Source organism: Lycorma delicatula, chromosome 6, assembly GCF_047948215.1.
Source record: "Lycorma delicatula isolate Av1 chromosome 6, ASM4794821v1, whole genome shotgun sequence".
Classification (NCBI taxonomy): domain Eukaryota; kingdom Metazoa; phylum Arthropoda; class Insecta; order Hemiptera; family Fulgoridae; genus Lycorma; species Lycorma delicatula.
This window is the reverse complement of record NC_134460.1, coordinates 2,866,388-2,884,140: the sequence shown is the minus strand read 5'-3', so window position 1 is coordinate 2,884,140 and position 17,753 is coordinate 2,866,388. Positions and strand designations below refer to the sequence as shown.

General features: G+C 29.1%; 1 protein-coding gene across 1 annotated transcript in view; it reads right to left on the bottom strand.

Moving 5' to 3' along the window:
* The window catches only part of l(2)dtl (WD40 domain-containing protein denticleless), a 54,273-nt gene that overhangs the window by 14,585 nt on the left and 21,935 nt on the right, over window positions 1–17,753 (bottom strand). Inside the window, exons 5-7 of the mRNA XM_075369066.1 lie at window positions 16,359–16,470; window positions 8,525–8,730; window positions 1,153–1,355 (exon numbers count right to left, since the gene is read on the bottom strand). Coding sequence (XP_075225181.1) covers window positions 1,153–1,355; window positions 8,525–8,730; window positions 16,359–16,470 — 521 coding nt within the window. The remainder of the gene's footprint in view (window positions 1–1,152; window positions 1,356–8,524; window positions 8,731–16,358; window positions 16,471–17,753) is intronic.

Genomic DNA, 17,753 nt, shown 5'->3' with positions numbered 1-17,753 from the left:
TTTGCAAACAACTAAGTTTAACATATCTGGAAAGGCATACTTTATCCTCTTTCTACACTAATAAAATATAAATAGTAAAAAATACATACCTGTATATACAATAGAGATTCATGCAGAATAGAATTGCAATTTTAACAATTCAATTTTTCATAAAATATTTTTAGTAATAGCTATGGCTCCCTAAACATATGAACCAATTACACTTTTAACAAGTAGAAGTACTTAAATATAATGTAATTATTTCTACCTATCTTCTGGGAATAACAGATACAGGATTCTGGTAAGAGCTTTATCTACTTTCAGGTAGTTATAATTTCTGGAAAAAAGCAATTTTGTGAGAGCTTATATTTAAGCTAATGAAATTAACTGACTGTAATGCAGTTTTTACATATTAAGTAAAAATGCTTGAATCAGACTGTAAGTGAGATAGGCGTCTGCTTCAACCAGAATTTGTGAAGCCAGTGATGCAAATTAATCTGAGGCCTTTATTTTTTGCACAATACCTTAATGGTTTAAGTACATATCAAGTAAAAATTGGCCTCCAAATTCCAGCCAAAATACAAGAATTATTTAGAATTTAAAAAAATTTTTATTATAATGAGTAGCAATATTTTAACAAATGTGGGACTCGGTTCATGTCTTATTATTTGAAGCTGACTTGAAGCTGTATCTGTAATTATAAAGATACATGAAAACAAAAGAAAACCTGTGTAAAAAAGGAATTCTTTTAATAACTAAAAAAAAATAACGGAACTTTTCTTCAGTCCATAAAGTTTGTTTTATTGACATTGAATATAGTTTTGTGTGTCTGAATTTCCCACGATAAATTCCATTTAAGCGATAAGAGTATTTACTCAATAAAAGTAGTACGATACAACTCAATCTAGAAATTAGCAAACTGAACCGATTCTGAACAAAGACACAAGTCATTTTTTGAAAAGATTACTTTTCAACGATTCTGAACAGACACACAACTAAGCAAATAAAACTTGGATATCAGGCCAATAATACATAAAATATCACTACTACAACAAAAACATGCAAACAGCAGTACTCCATATTTCCAAGATTAACTAAAATATCATTTTTCTACAAACGGCATAATTCACAAATAGTAAAATCATATTCTTATTCAAATAGTTTAAAAAATACCTTAATATCAGTACTTTGAGACCAATCTACACTGGTAACTTCTGAGCTATGGCCAGTAAGTGCAACTACTGGGTGATCCGACCTGTCTGTTCCCCATATATATGCTTTACCATCACTAGATCCACTAACAAGATAACGACCATCTGGGCTTAAAGAGCATCTAACATAGAGTGAATGGACTTGATGTCCAGTATATTTGGCAACTGCAAAAAAGTTTATAAACCATAAATTTTTGCTAAAAACATATCATTATTTATATAATAGTTATAAATATTCAAATTAATAGAAAATTATAATTAAAAAGAGACCGATGTACAATTTTCTAAAACTCCATAATAATAACAACTACAATAATAATAAATTTATCCTTTCTGTATAATTTGAGAACTTGTATTTACTTGTCAAGATAACACTTGAAGAGGCTATGGAAATATTGGTACTCTTTTCTGTGAAGTAATTATTACACAAAAAAGATAAAGTGAATCGATAAGGAACAAAAACAAGGTCATGATAAGAAATTAGAAAAAAGAACAAAAGATAAATAATAAATATCATATAAAAAAATATAAGGGGGCATATGATATGTCTGCAGAGACTAATTAAAACAATAGACAAAACTGTAGAAATTAATAAGATAACTAGGTCCTGAACTAGATAATTAACTATAATTTCTTATTCAGGAACATATTAGAAAGAAGTTTGAAAGATAAACTAACATAAATTACAACAACTGACAACATGATTAAGAAACTTGTAGCCGCCATAGGTAAATTAAACAGATTACTAGATGCAACCATCTCACTGGCTGCTATCTGCAAGAATCTTGTGGTCAACGACTTCAGTAATCAATATCCCATAAAAAAACTTATCTCTGGCATCTTTCTAATTGATTAGAAAAATGAACATCCTCAATTACAGATTTGATATCAGCATAGACTGAAAGAATGAAAAACTTGAAACTCAGCTGGATTATTTTATTTTATTAGAAGGGACTATTGCTATCTAGATATTAAACAAATAAAATCAAAAAATTTGATCAGATAAACAGAGAAATAAAATAAATAATATTCTCCACCACAAACTTAAATACTTCAAAACTTATTACTTTAGGTACCGATAGGTACATTTACAGTAAAATAAATTACAAAATTTTTCAACATATAGAATCCCACTAGCTGAGAAATTTTACCTCTAGGTTTTTATTTTTCCCCTTGCTTATTTAAAATGAAACAAAAGCTTCTCTTTATAGCTAATCATCATTAGATACTAACATACATTTCACATTTCTGTATGTTTTTTTAAAACCAGTAATCCTGTACAAAAATAACTTGAAAATACTCAATAATACCATGCTCAATCAATAATAATAATAAGATTATGAATAAAATTTCAATTAAAATTTTTACGAAGGAAACTTCTTACCTACTCTGTTTAATTTCAAAAGAAAAATCTTCACTTTTCTTAACAGTTCTTTTTAATATCATCAAATAAAAAGACAAAATATGATAACACATTAAAATTATTAAATATTACAACTCACTTTATTTCACGTAAATTTCATCCAAGTACTTTTTCATGACTAATTTATACCAGGCTCTCTCTCTTTTTCCTGTTTAGCCTCCGGTAACTACCGTTTAGATAATTCTTCAGAGGATGAAATGTATGAGTGTAAATGAAGTGTAGTCTTGTACATTCTCAGTTCGACCATTCCTGAGATGTGTGGTTAATTGAAACCCAACCACCAAAGAACACCGGTATCCACGATCTAGTATTCAAATCCATGTAAAAATAACTGGCTTTACTAGGACTTGAACGCTGTAACTCTCGACTTCCAAATCAGCTGATTTGGGAAGACGCATTAACCACTAGACCAACCCGGTGGGTTAGAATTTATACCAGGCTGAAAGCATGTTAAATACCTAGCTTATTATGCGGCAGACAAAAATAGCTAAAGCATGAAAATATTGTTGTGTGATCGCACACAAGGGTTTTTTTTGCACAAATCACTGATCTGATAATAACACAAAGACCCAATTCACAGACTTTTTTTTATTCAAAATCACAGGCAGTCTTGTTAACTTTTGGTGAGTTGATAAACAGACAACCATCTACAGATCGATTTAAATGTTTTACATTGACTATTTTAATATGCTTATAAATGTGGTAGACAAAAATTGTGAATAATAGACAGTGGTAGAAGAGAATAGTATAATTTTGGTAAGGCACACAATGCAAGATGTCTCATTTTATTTTGTTTATTATTAATGTTGTTTTATTATGCTGTTATATAGTTAGTTACCTGAATATGTTTTTATTATTTTTAAATTTATTTCATCGACTTTTATTGCAGTTACTTAATTGATATAGAAATAAAGATACTGTAGAGGCACTGGCAATTTCCAGTACTAGATTACTACAGCGAAATGGGTTTATCATTGTGAAGGATGCTTTTAAGCTGTAATGTACAAATTACATTGTTTTATATGAGAAACATTTTCAATTATTATTAGTTATTTCTCATACTTTAGCCATATTATAACTAACAGTTATATTTTAAAACACTGGTAATAAGGGTTTGAAGGCTAAATAACTAGTTGCTTTTCGTTTCTTTAAACTAAATGCAACTGTGAACTGATTATCAACTATTCTGAAAGTGCATGGAAGTGCTATCGTCAACTCCAAAAGATCTATAGATTGTTTTAGGTTTGCTTTTAAGCCAACTGATTGTTTAAAAAATAATCGACTGAGGGGTAAATCTAAAATCGTATAAAATTTTACATAGAATGAAGATGTCTGCTTGTGATCCTGAACTGACCGAAATATCTACAGATTAATTCTTTATTTAGTTTTTAATCACACATTTCTTTAAACAAAAAACAGCATGTTATAAGTACGTAAAAAATCAAACCAAACCTTATAGGATCAGAAACACTGCCTGTGAACCCTAACAAAAAAAATTGTCTGCGGACTCTTTTTTGTGTTTCTATTAGGTCAATTACTCGTTGGAAAACTTATTAGATAGCTGTGAATGTGAATGAAAAACAAACAATACTTCACAGTATCGGGACACCAGCTTATAATCCCGAACTGGTGAAAACGTTTGCTGATGGCTTTTAGGTGTTTCTTTTAGGCAAATTGTTTGTTTAAAAAACTTATCAGCTGGATTCAAGTCTAAAACACACTAAATTTTACAGGATATTGCCTATGATCCCGAACTGACAAATATGTCTGCAGATTGGTTCTAAAGAGTTTTTTGGATCAATAATTTATGTAAAGAAATTTTTTTTTTGCCCAGTCATTTGACTGGTTTGATGCAGCTCTCCAAGATTCCCTATCTAGCGCTAATCTTTTCATTTTGGTATACCCCCAACATCCTACATAGCTAAAAATTTGTTTTACATATTCCAAATGTTGCCTGCCTGCACAATTTTTTCCTTGTACCTGTCCCTCTAATATTAAAGCAACTACTCCAGGATGCCTTAATATGTGGCCTATAAGTCTGTCTCTTCTTTTAACTATATTTTTCCAAATGCTTCTTTCTTCATCGATTTGTTACAACATCTCTTCATTTGTCAATTTATCCACCCATCTGATTTTTAACATTCTCCTATAGCACCACATTTCAAAAGCTTCTAATCTTTTCTTCTCAGATACTCCGACTGTCCAAGTTTCACTTCCATATAAAGCGACGCTCCAAACATATACTTTCAAAAATCTTTTCCTGACATTTAAATTAATTTTTGATGTAAACAAATTATATTTCTTACTGAAGGCTCGTTTCACTTGTGCTATTTGGCATTTTATATCGCTCCTGCTTCGTCCATCTTTAGTAATTCTACTTCCCAAATAACAAAATTCTTCTACCTCCATAATCTTTTCTCCTCCTATTTTCACATTCAGTGCTCCATCTTTGTTATTTCTACTACATTTCATTACTTTTGTTTTGTTCTTGTTTATTTTCATGCGATAGTTCTTGCGTAGGACTTCACCTATGCCATTCATTGTTTCTTCTAAATCCTTTTTACTCTCGGCTAGAATTACTATATCATCAGCAAATCGTAGCATCTTTATCTTTTCACCTTGTACTGTTACTCCGAATCTAAATTGTTCTTTAACATCATTAACTGCTAGTTCTATGTAAAGATTAAAAAATAACAGTGATAGGGAACGTCCTTGTCAGACTCCCTTTCTTATGTTCCATCAATTATCACTGTTGCTGTTTGGTTCCTATAAATGTTAGCAATCCTTCTATCTCTGTATTTGAACCCTAATTTTTTTTAAAATGCTAAAAATTTTATTCCAGTCTACGTTTCAAATGCCTTTTCTAGGTCTATAAATGCCAAGTATTTGGTTTGTTTTTCTTTAATCTTCCTTCTACTATTAATCTGAGGCATAAATTTGCTTCTCTTGTCCCTATACTTTTTTCTGAAACCAAATTGGTATTCTTCTAACACTTCTTCCACTCTCCTCTCAATTCTTCAGTACAGAGTTAAGATTGTTGATGCATGGCTAGTTAAGCTAATTGTTCTGTATTCTTCACATTTATCTGCTCCTGCTTTCTTTGGTATCATGACTATAACACTCTTTTTGAAGTCTGATGGAACTTCCCATTTTTCATAAATATTACACAGCAGTTTGTATAATCTATTAATTGCTTCCTCACCTGCACTGCGCAGTAATTCTACAGGTATTCCATCTATTCCAGAAGCCTTTCTGCCATTCAAATCTTTTAATGTTCTCTTAAATTCAGATCTTAGTATTGTTTCTCCCCTTTCATCCTCTATACCACCATTTTCTAATTAATTTCCTCCGTATATCTCTTCAATATATTGCACCGACCTATCGACTTTGCCTTTTGTATTATAAATCAGTGTACCATCTTTGTTTAACACATTATTAGATTTAAATTTATGTACCCCAAAATTTTCCTAAAGTTTCCTGTATGCTCCGTCTATTTTACCAATGTTTATTTCTGTTTCCACTTCTGAAAACTTTTCTTTAATCACTCTTCTTTTGCTAGTTTGCACTTCCTGTTTATAGTATTTATTAATTGTCGATAGTTCCTTTTACTTTCTTCATCACTAGCGTTCTTATATTTTCTACATTCATCCATCAGCTGCAGTATATCGTCTGAAATCCAAGATTTTCTACCAGTTCTCTTTGTTCCGCCTAAGTTCGTTTCTGCTGATTTAATAATTTCCTTTTTAACATACTCTCATTCTTCTTCTACATTCTCTACCTTATCTTTTTTACTCAGACCTCTTGCAATGTTCTCCACAAAAATCTTCTTTTTACTCCTCTTCCTCAAGCTTCTCTAAATTCCAACGATTCATCTGACACCTTTTCTTCAGGTTTTAAACCCCAATCTACATTTCATTATCACTAAATGATGGTCGCTATCAATATCTGCTCCAGGGTAAGTTTTGCAGTCGATGAGTTGATTTCTAAATTTTTCCTTAACCATGATATAATCTATCAGATACCTTGCAGTATCGTCTGGCTTTTTCCATGTACATATTCTTCTATTATGATTTTTAAACTGGGTGTTGGCAATTACTAAATTATACTCTAATTAATTAATTATGCAAAACTCTATAAGTCGGTCCCCTCGAAAGAGGGGAATGGGCAAAAGGAATGAAAATTCCTTTTGCCAAACCCGTATTCACTCACTATATTTCCTTTCTTGTCTTTTCCAATGCTTGCATTTCAATCTCCAACTATTATTAAATTTTCATCTCCTTTTATGTGTTTAATTGCTTCGTCAATTTCTTCGTATACACACTCTACCTCATCATCATCACGGGCGCTTGTAGGCATGTAGACGTTAATAATCATTGTCGGTTTAGGTCTTGATTTTATCCTTATTACAATGATTCTGTCGCTATGCATTTTGAAATACTCTACTCTCTTCCCTATCTTCTTGTTCATTACGAAACCTACTTCTACCTGCCCATTATTTGAAGCTGAGTTACTTATTCTAAAAATCACCTGACCAAAAGTAATTTTCCTCTTCCCACCGAACCTCACCAATTCCTACTATATCTACATTTATCCTATTCATTTCCCTCTTTAAATATTCTAACCTACCAACCTTTTTTAGACTAACATTCCATGCTCCGACTCGTAGAATATTTTTTTAATTTTGTTGGTGATCCCTTCCTTTGTAGTCTCCACCCAGAGATCCAAACGGGGGACTAGAGTTTATCTTTGGAATATTTTACCAAGGAAGGCGCCTCCATTATTGCTATATGAAAATGCAGACAGCTACATTTTCTTGGGAAAAAAACAGGCGTAGTTTTCCATTGCTTTCAGCTGCGCAGTACTCAGAAAATTGAGTGTTGTTGATATGGTCGTTTAAGCCCTCCTGACCTACGCCCTTAACAACTACTGAAAGAACTGCTGCCCTCTTTCAGGAATCATTCCTTAGTCTGGCTCTCAACAGATACCTCTCTGATATGGTTGCACCTTCGGTCCAGCTACTCTGTATCTCTGAGCACTCAAGCTCCCTCACCAAGAGCAAGGTCTCATGATTCATAGAGGGAGGTAAAGAAATATACTTTGATAAGTCAAAAATAACTCAAAGCTTTACAAGTTTGTAATTTTATTATTAGTAAAAGCACGACAGCATTTTCATATTTAACTTTTTTACCACATACTAAAACTAGATAATTAACACACCTTCAGTTTGATATAAATTGGACATCAAAAATTGCACTAGGTCCTGGACTAATTAAGCAACTTACTTGAAGGAATTTTTAAACATGTGTAAAAATATGTTCAATATTTTAAATAATTTTAATGAACAATTTTATGTAAAGTCAAGATCACATTTAAAACAAAATATGAAATTACAAAAACTAAATTAGAGAAAAACAATATATTAAACATAATATATGCTACATATTAAACAAGTCCCAGATCCTGCATGTAGTATAAATGAGTACCATCGACATCAGTGCCAATGATTAACTCCAGTGAAAAAGATCCTGGTAATTAGTTCTCAAAGTTCTTTCTTCAGAAGAACAATTTCCAAGGCATTTGAATGCAAGTCACTTTAACATTTTTATATTTTGAAATCATCAAACTTTTAGAGATTCTGAACAGAGGTCAGAATATCAATGGTCTTAATTTAAATTGTTGACTGCATCTGTTCATAACAGATTGTACTGATCCTTAGCTACTTCACATTTCAGAATTGATTTTTCTCAAAATGGCATTCTTTTCTTTTCTAAAAATAAGATTTAGCCTTTTCTAAATTACATACAGGCTTTTCAAGAATTTATTACATTAAATTCTTCACGAACTACAAAATTACATAAAAAAATGAAAAAAATAATTCTTAAATAATAGAGAATTACAAATAAATAACTACCGGGTTCAGTGGAGAATGTACAAACATTATAACAGTAGATGGTGCTATCGATACAATTGGCATATAGTCGCATCCCGCTTGGATCCAATGCTAAACTTGTAAAACAGTTTTTAGTTATATCAGTGGGATGTGCTAATGTATGAACAGGTTGTGGAACACGCTTATATGCAGAATACCACTTTCTTATATCCCACACTTTTACAGCCCTATAAAAAAAAGTTGAACAGCAAAAAATAAAACAAAACTGATAAACATGACAAGAAAAAACTATACTTTTCTCAATTTACGTTATATAAAAAACTTAAGAAAAAATTAAACGTGCAAATTACATCTAAAAATTACTAGCTAAATCCGGTTGAGAAAACCTTACATGCAACTATTAAAAAGCAATTTCACAAGATTTTGAGACACTAATGTACATATAATTAATGCGAAGGTGATGAATATTAGTTGCAATACAGGTACATGACTGGAAGGCAACAGGAGTGGATAGTGGAGGAAAATATGAAGGAATGGACAGTAGAGGTAACTTCAAACAGACTTTTCTACCTCTCCCATTATACAATTGATAAATAAGTGAATGATTGATCAAAAGATATCAACATAAAGATAAGTTTAATTAATAAAAAATAACATTCACGCACAAAAATGTAGTACAAATTTCATTGTTTGACCCAATAATTTATTTTTTTGCAGTATTTAAGTTAGACAATATCCTAGTAAGGACTAATTCTGAAGAAAAGTTTAAGGTGTTACCCTTTTTCAGTCCTGTTAGATGAGGGTCATTCAATAGTTACAGACCATTGGCAACAGCAGAAAAACTATTTAATAGAATGTATTGAAACTGTTGGATATTGAACTTGACATCCCTGACATAGAAAATTAGCTGTTCGAAAAGAATTTTAACTACTATAACCTCTTTTGTTTATTATAAAACGCTGGCTGTGCTTGAAATATGTACCGTTAAAGATATCATGACGGGATAAGATTTTTATTTTCTGAAGATGTAAAACCGGCTGAAACTAAGATTCACAATTCTGAGCTCCAATCTAAATATCAGGGTATGGGACTAGAAAGATACTTACTAGTTTGTTCGCTAAGAAAAAATTAAAAATCTACACATCAGCCAGCAAAGTGATGGTAATGGTATTTAAGAGACTAAGAGAATCCAATTTACGGCAATTATTTTAAGAACAAGTACAATCAATAGCAAGTACTATTGTAACATGCTAGAAATTAAAAGTGAAACCTACAATAACAAGGAAACGTCCAGTTCTCTCTCAAAATGCATAATTCTTCTGCATGTTATTGCACTTCCCATGCCACTCAAAAAACAAGGGAAGCTGTTCAAAATTAGGGTCGGGATGTACGAGGTCTGTTCAGAATATAACTGAACTTTATTTTTAAAATTTTTATTATTAATTTTACTGATTATTGATCCTTATTCCCTTCAAAGTACTCCCATCCCCTACTCACACACTTTTCCAGTGGTGTTTCTACTTTGCAAAGCAATCCTTGATAGCCCTGAAATGATCTTTAAGGTCCATGACGAATTTGCTTTAATGTCATCAATAATCAAAATGAAAACCTTTCATCAGTGATTTTAATTTTGGAAATAAGAAAAAATCGCAAGGAGCCAGGTGAGTAGGGAGGTTGAGGGAGTACAGACATCTGATTTTTGGCACAAAACTGACGAATAACAAAGCTGAATATGCAGATGCATTGTCATGGTGAAGGAACCATGAGTTGTCTCACCACAACTATGGTCTCTTTGATGGAGTTTTTTTCACATAACCATTGGAAAACATCTTGACAGTACGTATTGCGTTTCACCTTGAGGGAAGAATTCAAAATGTATAATTGTATTAAAAACAGATCATCACTTTGACATTTGATTGAGACTGACAGACTTTCTTGGGGCGCAGAGATCAAATAAAGAACAAAAGATATATATATATATATATATATATTCAGTAGTGGGCAATTTAATCAAACTTCAGGGAATTTTTTGTTTATTTCTATGTTGTGGCTAAACTGCTTGACCACACTGATTCTTTGATTTGTCTGTGTAATGTAAGGTTATTGTTCATTGTTTATTTAGCAATTTTCATGTTATAAATAGTGTTACGTCTTGAATAAGCAATAATGGACATAACTCCAAGAAAGTGTTCAAAAATTGTTATTTTTCTCAGCATATTAGTATGGCAGAACAAGAAATAGCTTCTGAGTGTAGTGTTGGAGTAGAGACAGTGAGTCCTAATTTAAAGAAATTGATCCTTTTTACCTCAAAGGAAAGGCAAATGTGTGGCCATAAAAAAACTACTTCAACACAAGATCGGTTTATTAATGACAAAATGTAAACTTGATCCAAAATTATCTGCTGCCGACTTAAAATTGAGAATTAGCACCCAGCGGAACAGATTTACAAGTGACAATTTGTAGACATAACTTCTTGCAGCTGAATGGAAAGCTCATTGGCCAGCTACAAAGGAGTTTTTAATTTAATAATAAAAATGTGCAAAAAAAAAGGCTCTTGTGAGCCAAAGCAAAAGCCAACTGGACCAAAGACGAGTGGAAAAATGTTGTTTTGCAACAAGTCACATTTTTATGTTCATATCATTTAATTTCTGCAAAGGGTTCCACACATCAGAATCACATGAAAATACATCAACTAATATCCAACAATTGGTTAAATATACTCAGAAAAAATGTTTGGTGTTATTTCACATTTGAAGACCCTTTGTTCATTAGTTTCAATAGATGGTATGTTGTAAAAGTGATGGACATATGAAGATTCTGAAGGAAAAAGTTGACACGATTTCAAAACAAATTCCCATGCTCCCATGACCAAGCAACTCCCCAGACTTAAACCCAATTGAAATCTTTTGGCAACAGTAAAAAAAAAAAAAAAAAACTAAAAAATGAATTGTATCACAAAAATTGAACTCATTAAAGCAATAATATTGGTATAATTTCACGATGAAGAAATAAAAAAAGTGTAGTAATCTTGTTGAATCTATGCCAAATCGTGTACGTGAGGTGATTAAGAAAGGATATATTGATTTCTAGATATTCACAAATTGTACAGGTCCAAATTTATTTGGATTTTTCCAAATAAAATTACTTTCTATTAAATAGCATCTGCATTCTGATTAATTTTCACGCTACTATAATATAATATATTTATATATATATATATATATATATATCTGGACTTATTAATTCCAAAGGCATAAACAAATTCAGCACAATCCACCAATGTGTCTGTTAATTAACTTTAAATCTGCACCTTGTTATTTTATTACCAAAATAATCGAAAAGATACTTATCTAAGATTGATTTAACAAATAAATATAATATAAAAAATGGGTATGATTTGGTTAACAAATTAAATACTTTGACAATAAATAAAAATACTAGAATGAATTTTGAAATAACCAATATGTACCCTAATATTCCTATAGATCATACAATTTGTATAATAAAAAAAAAAAATAATGAGAACCCAAAATTTATTGATAATTTTCTCACCATTATTAGAAACATATGTCAACAAAACTATTTCGAATTTAATAACGTATATTACTCACAAGAGAATACTTCACCGATTGGGTTTCCTTTATTAGCCGTTATGTCTGAAATTTATTTGCAGGAATTCGAAAATAAGATAGTTTATGGTATTACTCATACACACAAAATTTTATTATGGATTCGATACGTTGATGACATTTTGGTTATCATTGAACCTGTTATAAATGATGAACATCTTATAATATTGAAAAAACAACAGGTAAATGCAGAAAAATTAGTTTTTTAGATGTCACTATTGAAATCAACAAAAATAATTATATTATAATGTCAGTATACAGAAAACCTACACAAAGTAAAATAACTATTAATATAAAATCGAATCATCCATGGTCACACAAAATTAATATATTTAAAAACATGTTGAATAGAGCGATACATTACACACACAATTGATAATATCTATATAAAATACTCTTATACTAATAATATTATTGATAATTTAATTAATGTTTATTATGATGAAAAATATAAACCAGAATATCATAAGACATTAAAAAAACCATAATGATTTTAATAGTTTACGTGGCATTTATAAAATAATATGTAGATTGTGATAGAATTTATATTGGGGAAAACTAATAGATCATTTAAAGTAAGATTTGCACAACATTTTAGATACTGTGTAAACAATAAACTGGGTTTTTCTAATGCTGCCAACCATATAGTGAATAAACATTCTATTACCGACTTAGAAACTAATTTGAAAATAACTGAAGTCACAAAAGAAAATGATAATAAATTGGATGAATTTCCTCAAAAGTGCTTTTGATATATAAAAAAGAAAAATAATAAGATAAGGTAAGAGCTCTTACTGACTGTACCGAGGTGGATTTTTTTGAATTTTTTTTATGCTTTTGGAATATATATATATATATATATACACATACATATATATTGTAATTTTTTTATTTGTTTAAATATATTATTTTATTTATTTATTTTGTTATATATGTTTTAAAACAGGATTTTCAGAACACATTAGAAATTATAAAAATGGTAAATTGGGTTTTCTAATGTTGCTGACCACCTTATTAATAACAAACTGTAACTAATGTTCAAACAAATTTGGAAAAAATCTATCCAAAATGTCTAAATTTTTACTATTACTATTATTTAAATAAGAGAGATTTTATATATACAAATACGAAAGAATTTCCAACTTGATCAACTTTCAGACAGATTTGAAGTGACACTCTTATACAAGCTGCAAAAGATGGCAGAGCACATTTTTAGATAAAAATAGATATAATCAGAATGTACATAAATAATTTCAAATCCACTCAGTAATGTAACATTGGCTGGCAAGATTACATCTTGATAAATTTTCTTGAAAAATAAATTACTTTATTTTAAAATTTAATTTTTAATTCGTCATATTTATACATATGTAGATATTTAATTTAATTAAAAGATTAAAATTACTATCATATTTTGAATATATGATAGTAATTTTAATCTTTAAATTTTTATTCTAAAAAAAATTTTTGTTTCATATGTAATTTTATACAATTTATATTCAACTGATGATGCGGAATCCCGTGAAAGTGTTATTGGAATAAGGAAAAGTTAAGCGTCAATTTATTTACTTTGTAATTCTGTACTTGGGTTGTTCAAGTTGTTTTTGATTATTAAAAAAAAAAAAAATACAATATATTGGTACACAGGAATATGAGTCTTATAAGTAGTACTGACTTTAGAAAAATCATTTACATACATACATACAAATGGATAAATTTTCCACCTAATCATCTTAACTACAAAAAATATTTTGAACTTTAATACACCTTTCACAATGAATCGGTTTTCTATCAGAAATCAGATTCTGATTTCCACTACCTGAGCATTCAATATGTTCTACAGACGCATTTTAATTAAGCACCCATAGAATATTTTCAGATATAAAATTATTGACTTCAACTGGCCAAGTATAAGCAATGTTTGTTATGATGTCAAAGCTGATTTAACTCATACTAGCGGTTACAAACACTGGAATCTGAAATTTTATTATTTAGTCTATCACTGCTAAACATGGAGTGCAAAGAGTACTCTTGCAGTGAGAATATAATATTACTCTCAACCTGTCAATAGAAGAGATCAAAGCATTAAAAAGTATATTAAAACTGATGTTGAAGATATTAAATATGAGGAGAATATAGGAAGGAAGTTTAATGATTCTGAAGACATTGAACAATGGACTGCATAAGGTTAACGAAAAATCATCAGAAAAAAATATATATTTTAATAACAATAGATAAAAATTAATCTTACAATATGATAATAACATTATTTTTATATCAATTATATCTCTCAGCTTAATGAGTTTCTTTTTCTACAGTAATAAAAAAATATATTTGTAAAAATACATAAAAATGTGTCTGTTACAAAGTTTTTGGTCATAAAACATATCATATTACATGTTATTATAACCATTATATGGTTATATATAATAACCATTTTTCAGTAAGTTTTGTTTTTTTGTTGAACATTTTTTTATAATTGTTTGGTTGAATTTTTTTATAAGAACTATATGAAATGATTTCTAATCTGGAATAATAATCACAAAAACTAGGCCGCATAGGTCATCAGAATGATATCATCTTACTATATACTGATACTATCCAACCAAGATTAATTTAGAATTAAGTATAATATATGAAAAAGCATTTTTCTGTAACATGAATATTAAAAAAAAATGTCAATAGAAAAATTTAAATCTTAATAAAGTAAACAAATATAAGGTTTCCAGAAAGAAAAGGTTGACCTTATTTTTCAAAATAAATCCAAGAAAAAATGATTTTATAAATAGTGAAAAAAAAAGTATCTAAACTTTGTTCAATTTCACTTAATCAAATTTTAATTTAAAATTTGTGATTTATATGTATAAATTAATAGTATGTTAATTTTTGTAGAGTTTTTAAAAATAATTTTAACTAATATTTTGGATTTATTCTTAATGGAATCGTTTACTGATTAATTCTGCTCCTGGTTAATTTTCAAAAAAAAAAAATATATACTCTGTAAAAGTTTAATAGCATAAATTTTCAACTATTATTTCCTGAAGATTTAATTTTTTTATAAATAAAATCTCAATAAATAAATAAATAAATATATATATTAAACATGCTAGTAAAGATTAATAATAATTAACAAAAATCACCTATCAGTACATCAAATTATCAAGTTTATACAATTTACCACTCGATACAAAAACTATTCAAATCCATTGATTCATCATGTTATAAAATACTATACGAGATAATGCATTATCCTTGTTACATTTTTTTTTATTCTTATGAATATTCTGGAAGTTTCCAAATATCCATGCAACTCTGGATTCAAGACCCACAGGCTGCCACATCCCTTGTTTGTGACGTGGAGGGAGGTTACTCTTGTTCAGATCAGGCCGACCTAACCGAGTTGCGTGGTTAATTGAAACCCCACCATCAAAGAACACCAGTATCCACGATCTAGTATTCAAATGCAAATAAAATCAACTACCTTTGTTAGAATTTGAACCTGAGAATTCTTGACTTTGAAATCGGCTGATTGACGATGATGCATTTTATTACAACGGGTTTCTTACATGTTAATTGTCACGATCAAGTTATGTTAAAACTGATATTTTGTCACGACCGACTATTAGTTTTAACATGTAATCCATTACCTAAAACAAAATTTTATAACCGATGAATCAATCGTTAGTTTTGAAGAGCATGTTTTTATAAAAATTAACAAGTTTAATAAGCATGCTATTTTGGTAAGTTAATAAATGATGTGTACATCACTTATCGTATATATATCGCATACACAAATTGTAAATTACAAATAACAAGAGAAAATTGTTGATAGCCTGTATTAATTTTGTATTAACAAATTATTAAATTTCAGTTAAAAAAAAAATTGCATAAAAAAATGGAAATATCCATTAAGTTAAACAATTTATAGAAAAAAGTGTTAAAAATAGTGAGAAGTGAACTGCAAAACATAAGTGATTTATTTTAACAACTAAGTATCCACTAAAACTTGCTGGCCTCTACCAGAGTTAATGGAAACTGAAATACACAAGTTGCAGAATTACGGGCATAACAGAGAAAGGCAGAAACCATCCCATCCCCCAGAACTGCAGATGCAGCAAAAAATATGTTATAACCTTGTCTGGAATATGGAAGAATGTGTACATAAATGAACACAGACAAATATAATATAAAATATATATAAAGAATTATAACAAACTTTTACATACCCTTCCCCGACAGAACATGAAAGTAAGGTCGAGCTATTTTGAAATAATAATGAAGAAATACTATCTGCACTAGTTGCTGCCTTTTTATTACGACCTCTACATACTTCTGTTCCTGGAAATAAATTGTTAAAAAACTACTGATATCAAAAATATCATACAGATATTACAATACAGATCGGTTTCCCGATATTATAAGAGAAAACAACATTATCTCTTAAAACAACAAGAATAAAGCAATTATAAAAAGTACGAATTATTATTTGTTATTCAGAAATAATTTGTCTTTTCTTAAGCGATGCTTCTTAAAAAGAAATACTTTTTACTGATAATATTTAACAGAGATTAAGTAGTATAAATTAAAGTTTCCCTTACCAACAATTTTAAAAGTATATATCCAAGTACTTTCAAAGCTGTTACTCCATCATCAGGGATTCCCAAAAGATGTTAATTCAAATTCAAATGTATAACTGTATTTAAATTAAAATTGTTATGTCATAATAGTCGGTTGTCAAGAAATAAAATTAAATTGTACGTCAATAAGACCGTAATGTCATGACTATTATGAAATAGAGTTAATATTAAATGAAATATTACCAACCTATTAATAATTAATTATTATATAATTTGTTTATAAAGGATATCATTATCGAATCTGACCTGTGTATTCATCAACCTATTATTATTCAAATATATATATGAACTTTTTCTAAAATACTGCCTTTATAATAATTTATTTTACTCTATTGTATTCTAATATTTTAATATATTTGTTAGGGTTACAATTATGTCCAGTTTCTAAAATGTATTTAGCGAAATTAGATCTTTATTATTTTTAATAATACAATTAATATGTTCTTTAATTCTTATGGCGAATGAACGATTTGTCATTCCAATATATTTTAATTCACAATTTTCGCAATTAAGACTATACACTCCTTTTCTTCTAAATTATAATTTTTATCTTGATTTATTGTAACAGAAGGATCTTCATTATTTATGTAACACTGTTTTTAATTTAAAAGTTTTAAATATTTTATTAAATTTATTACAATTTATATTTTATTCAATTTTAGCATTCATTTATTATATTATTGTTCGTTAGCTTTATTTTGTCCTTCATGTCTATTTTATTTTTTATTCTGGTATATAATTTATTTATTAATTTATAGAGCATTAAAGTTTGCCATATTTTGAGTCCAAGGATGGAAAGATTTAAAATGTATTATAGTATTCTGTTTTGTTGGCTTTCTGTAAATGTCTATATTGATTTTATTAGCGATAAAATTTTTGTTAAATCTTATGTCCAGGTGATATTTTATATCAAGATGTCATCCACATATCTTTTATATAAAATAATTTGATGCTTATTAATTGTATCGGATATCAGGTGATTTT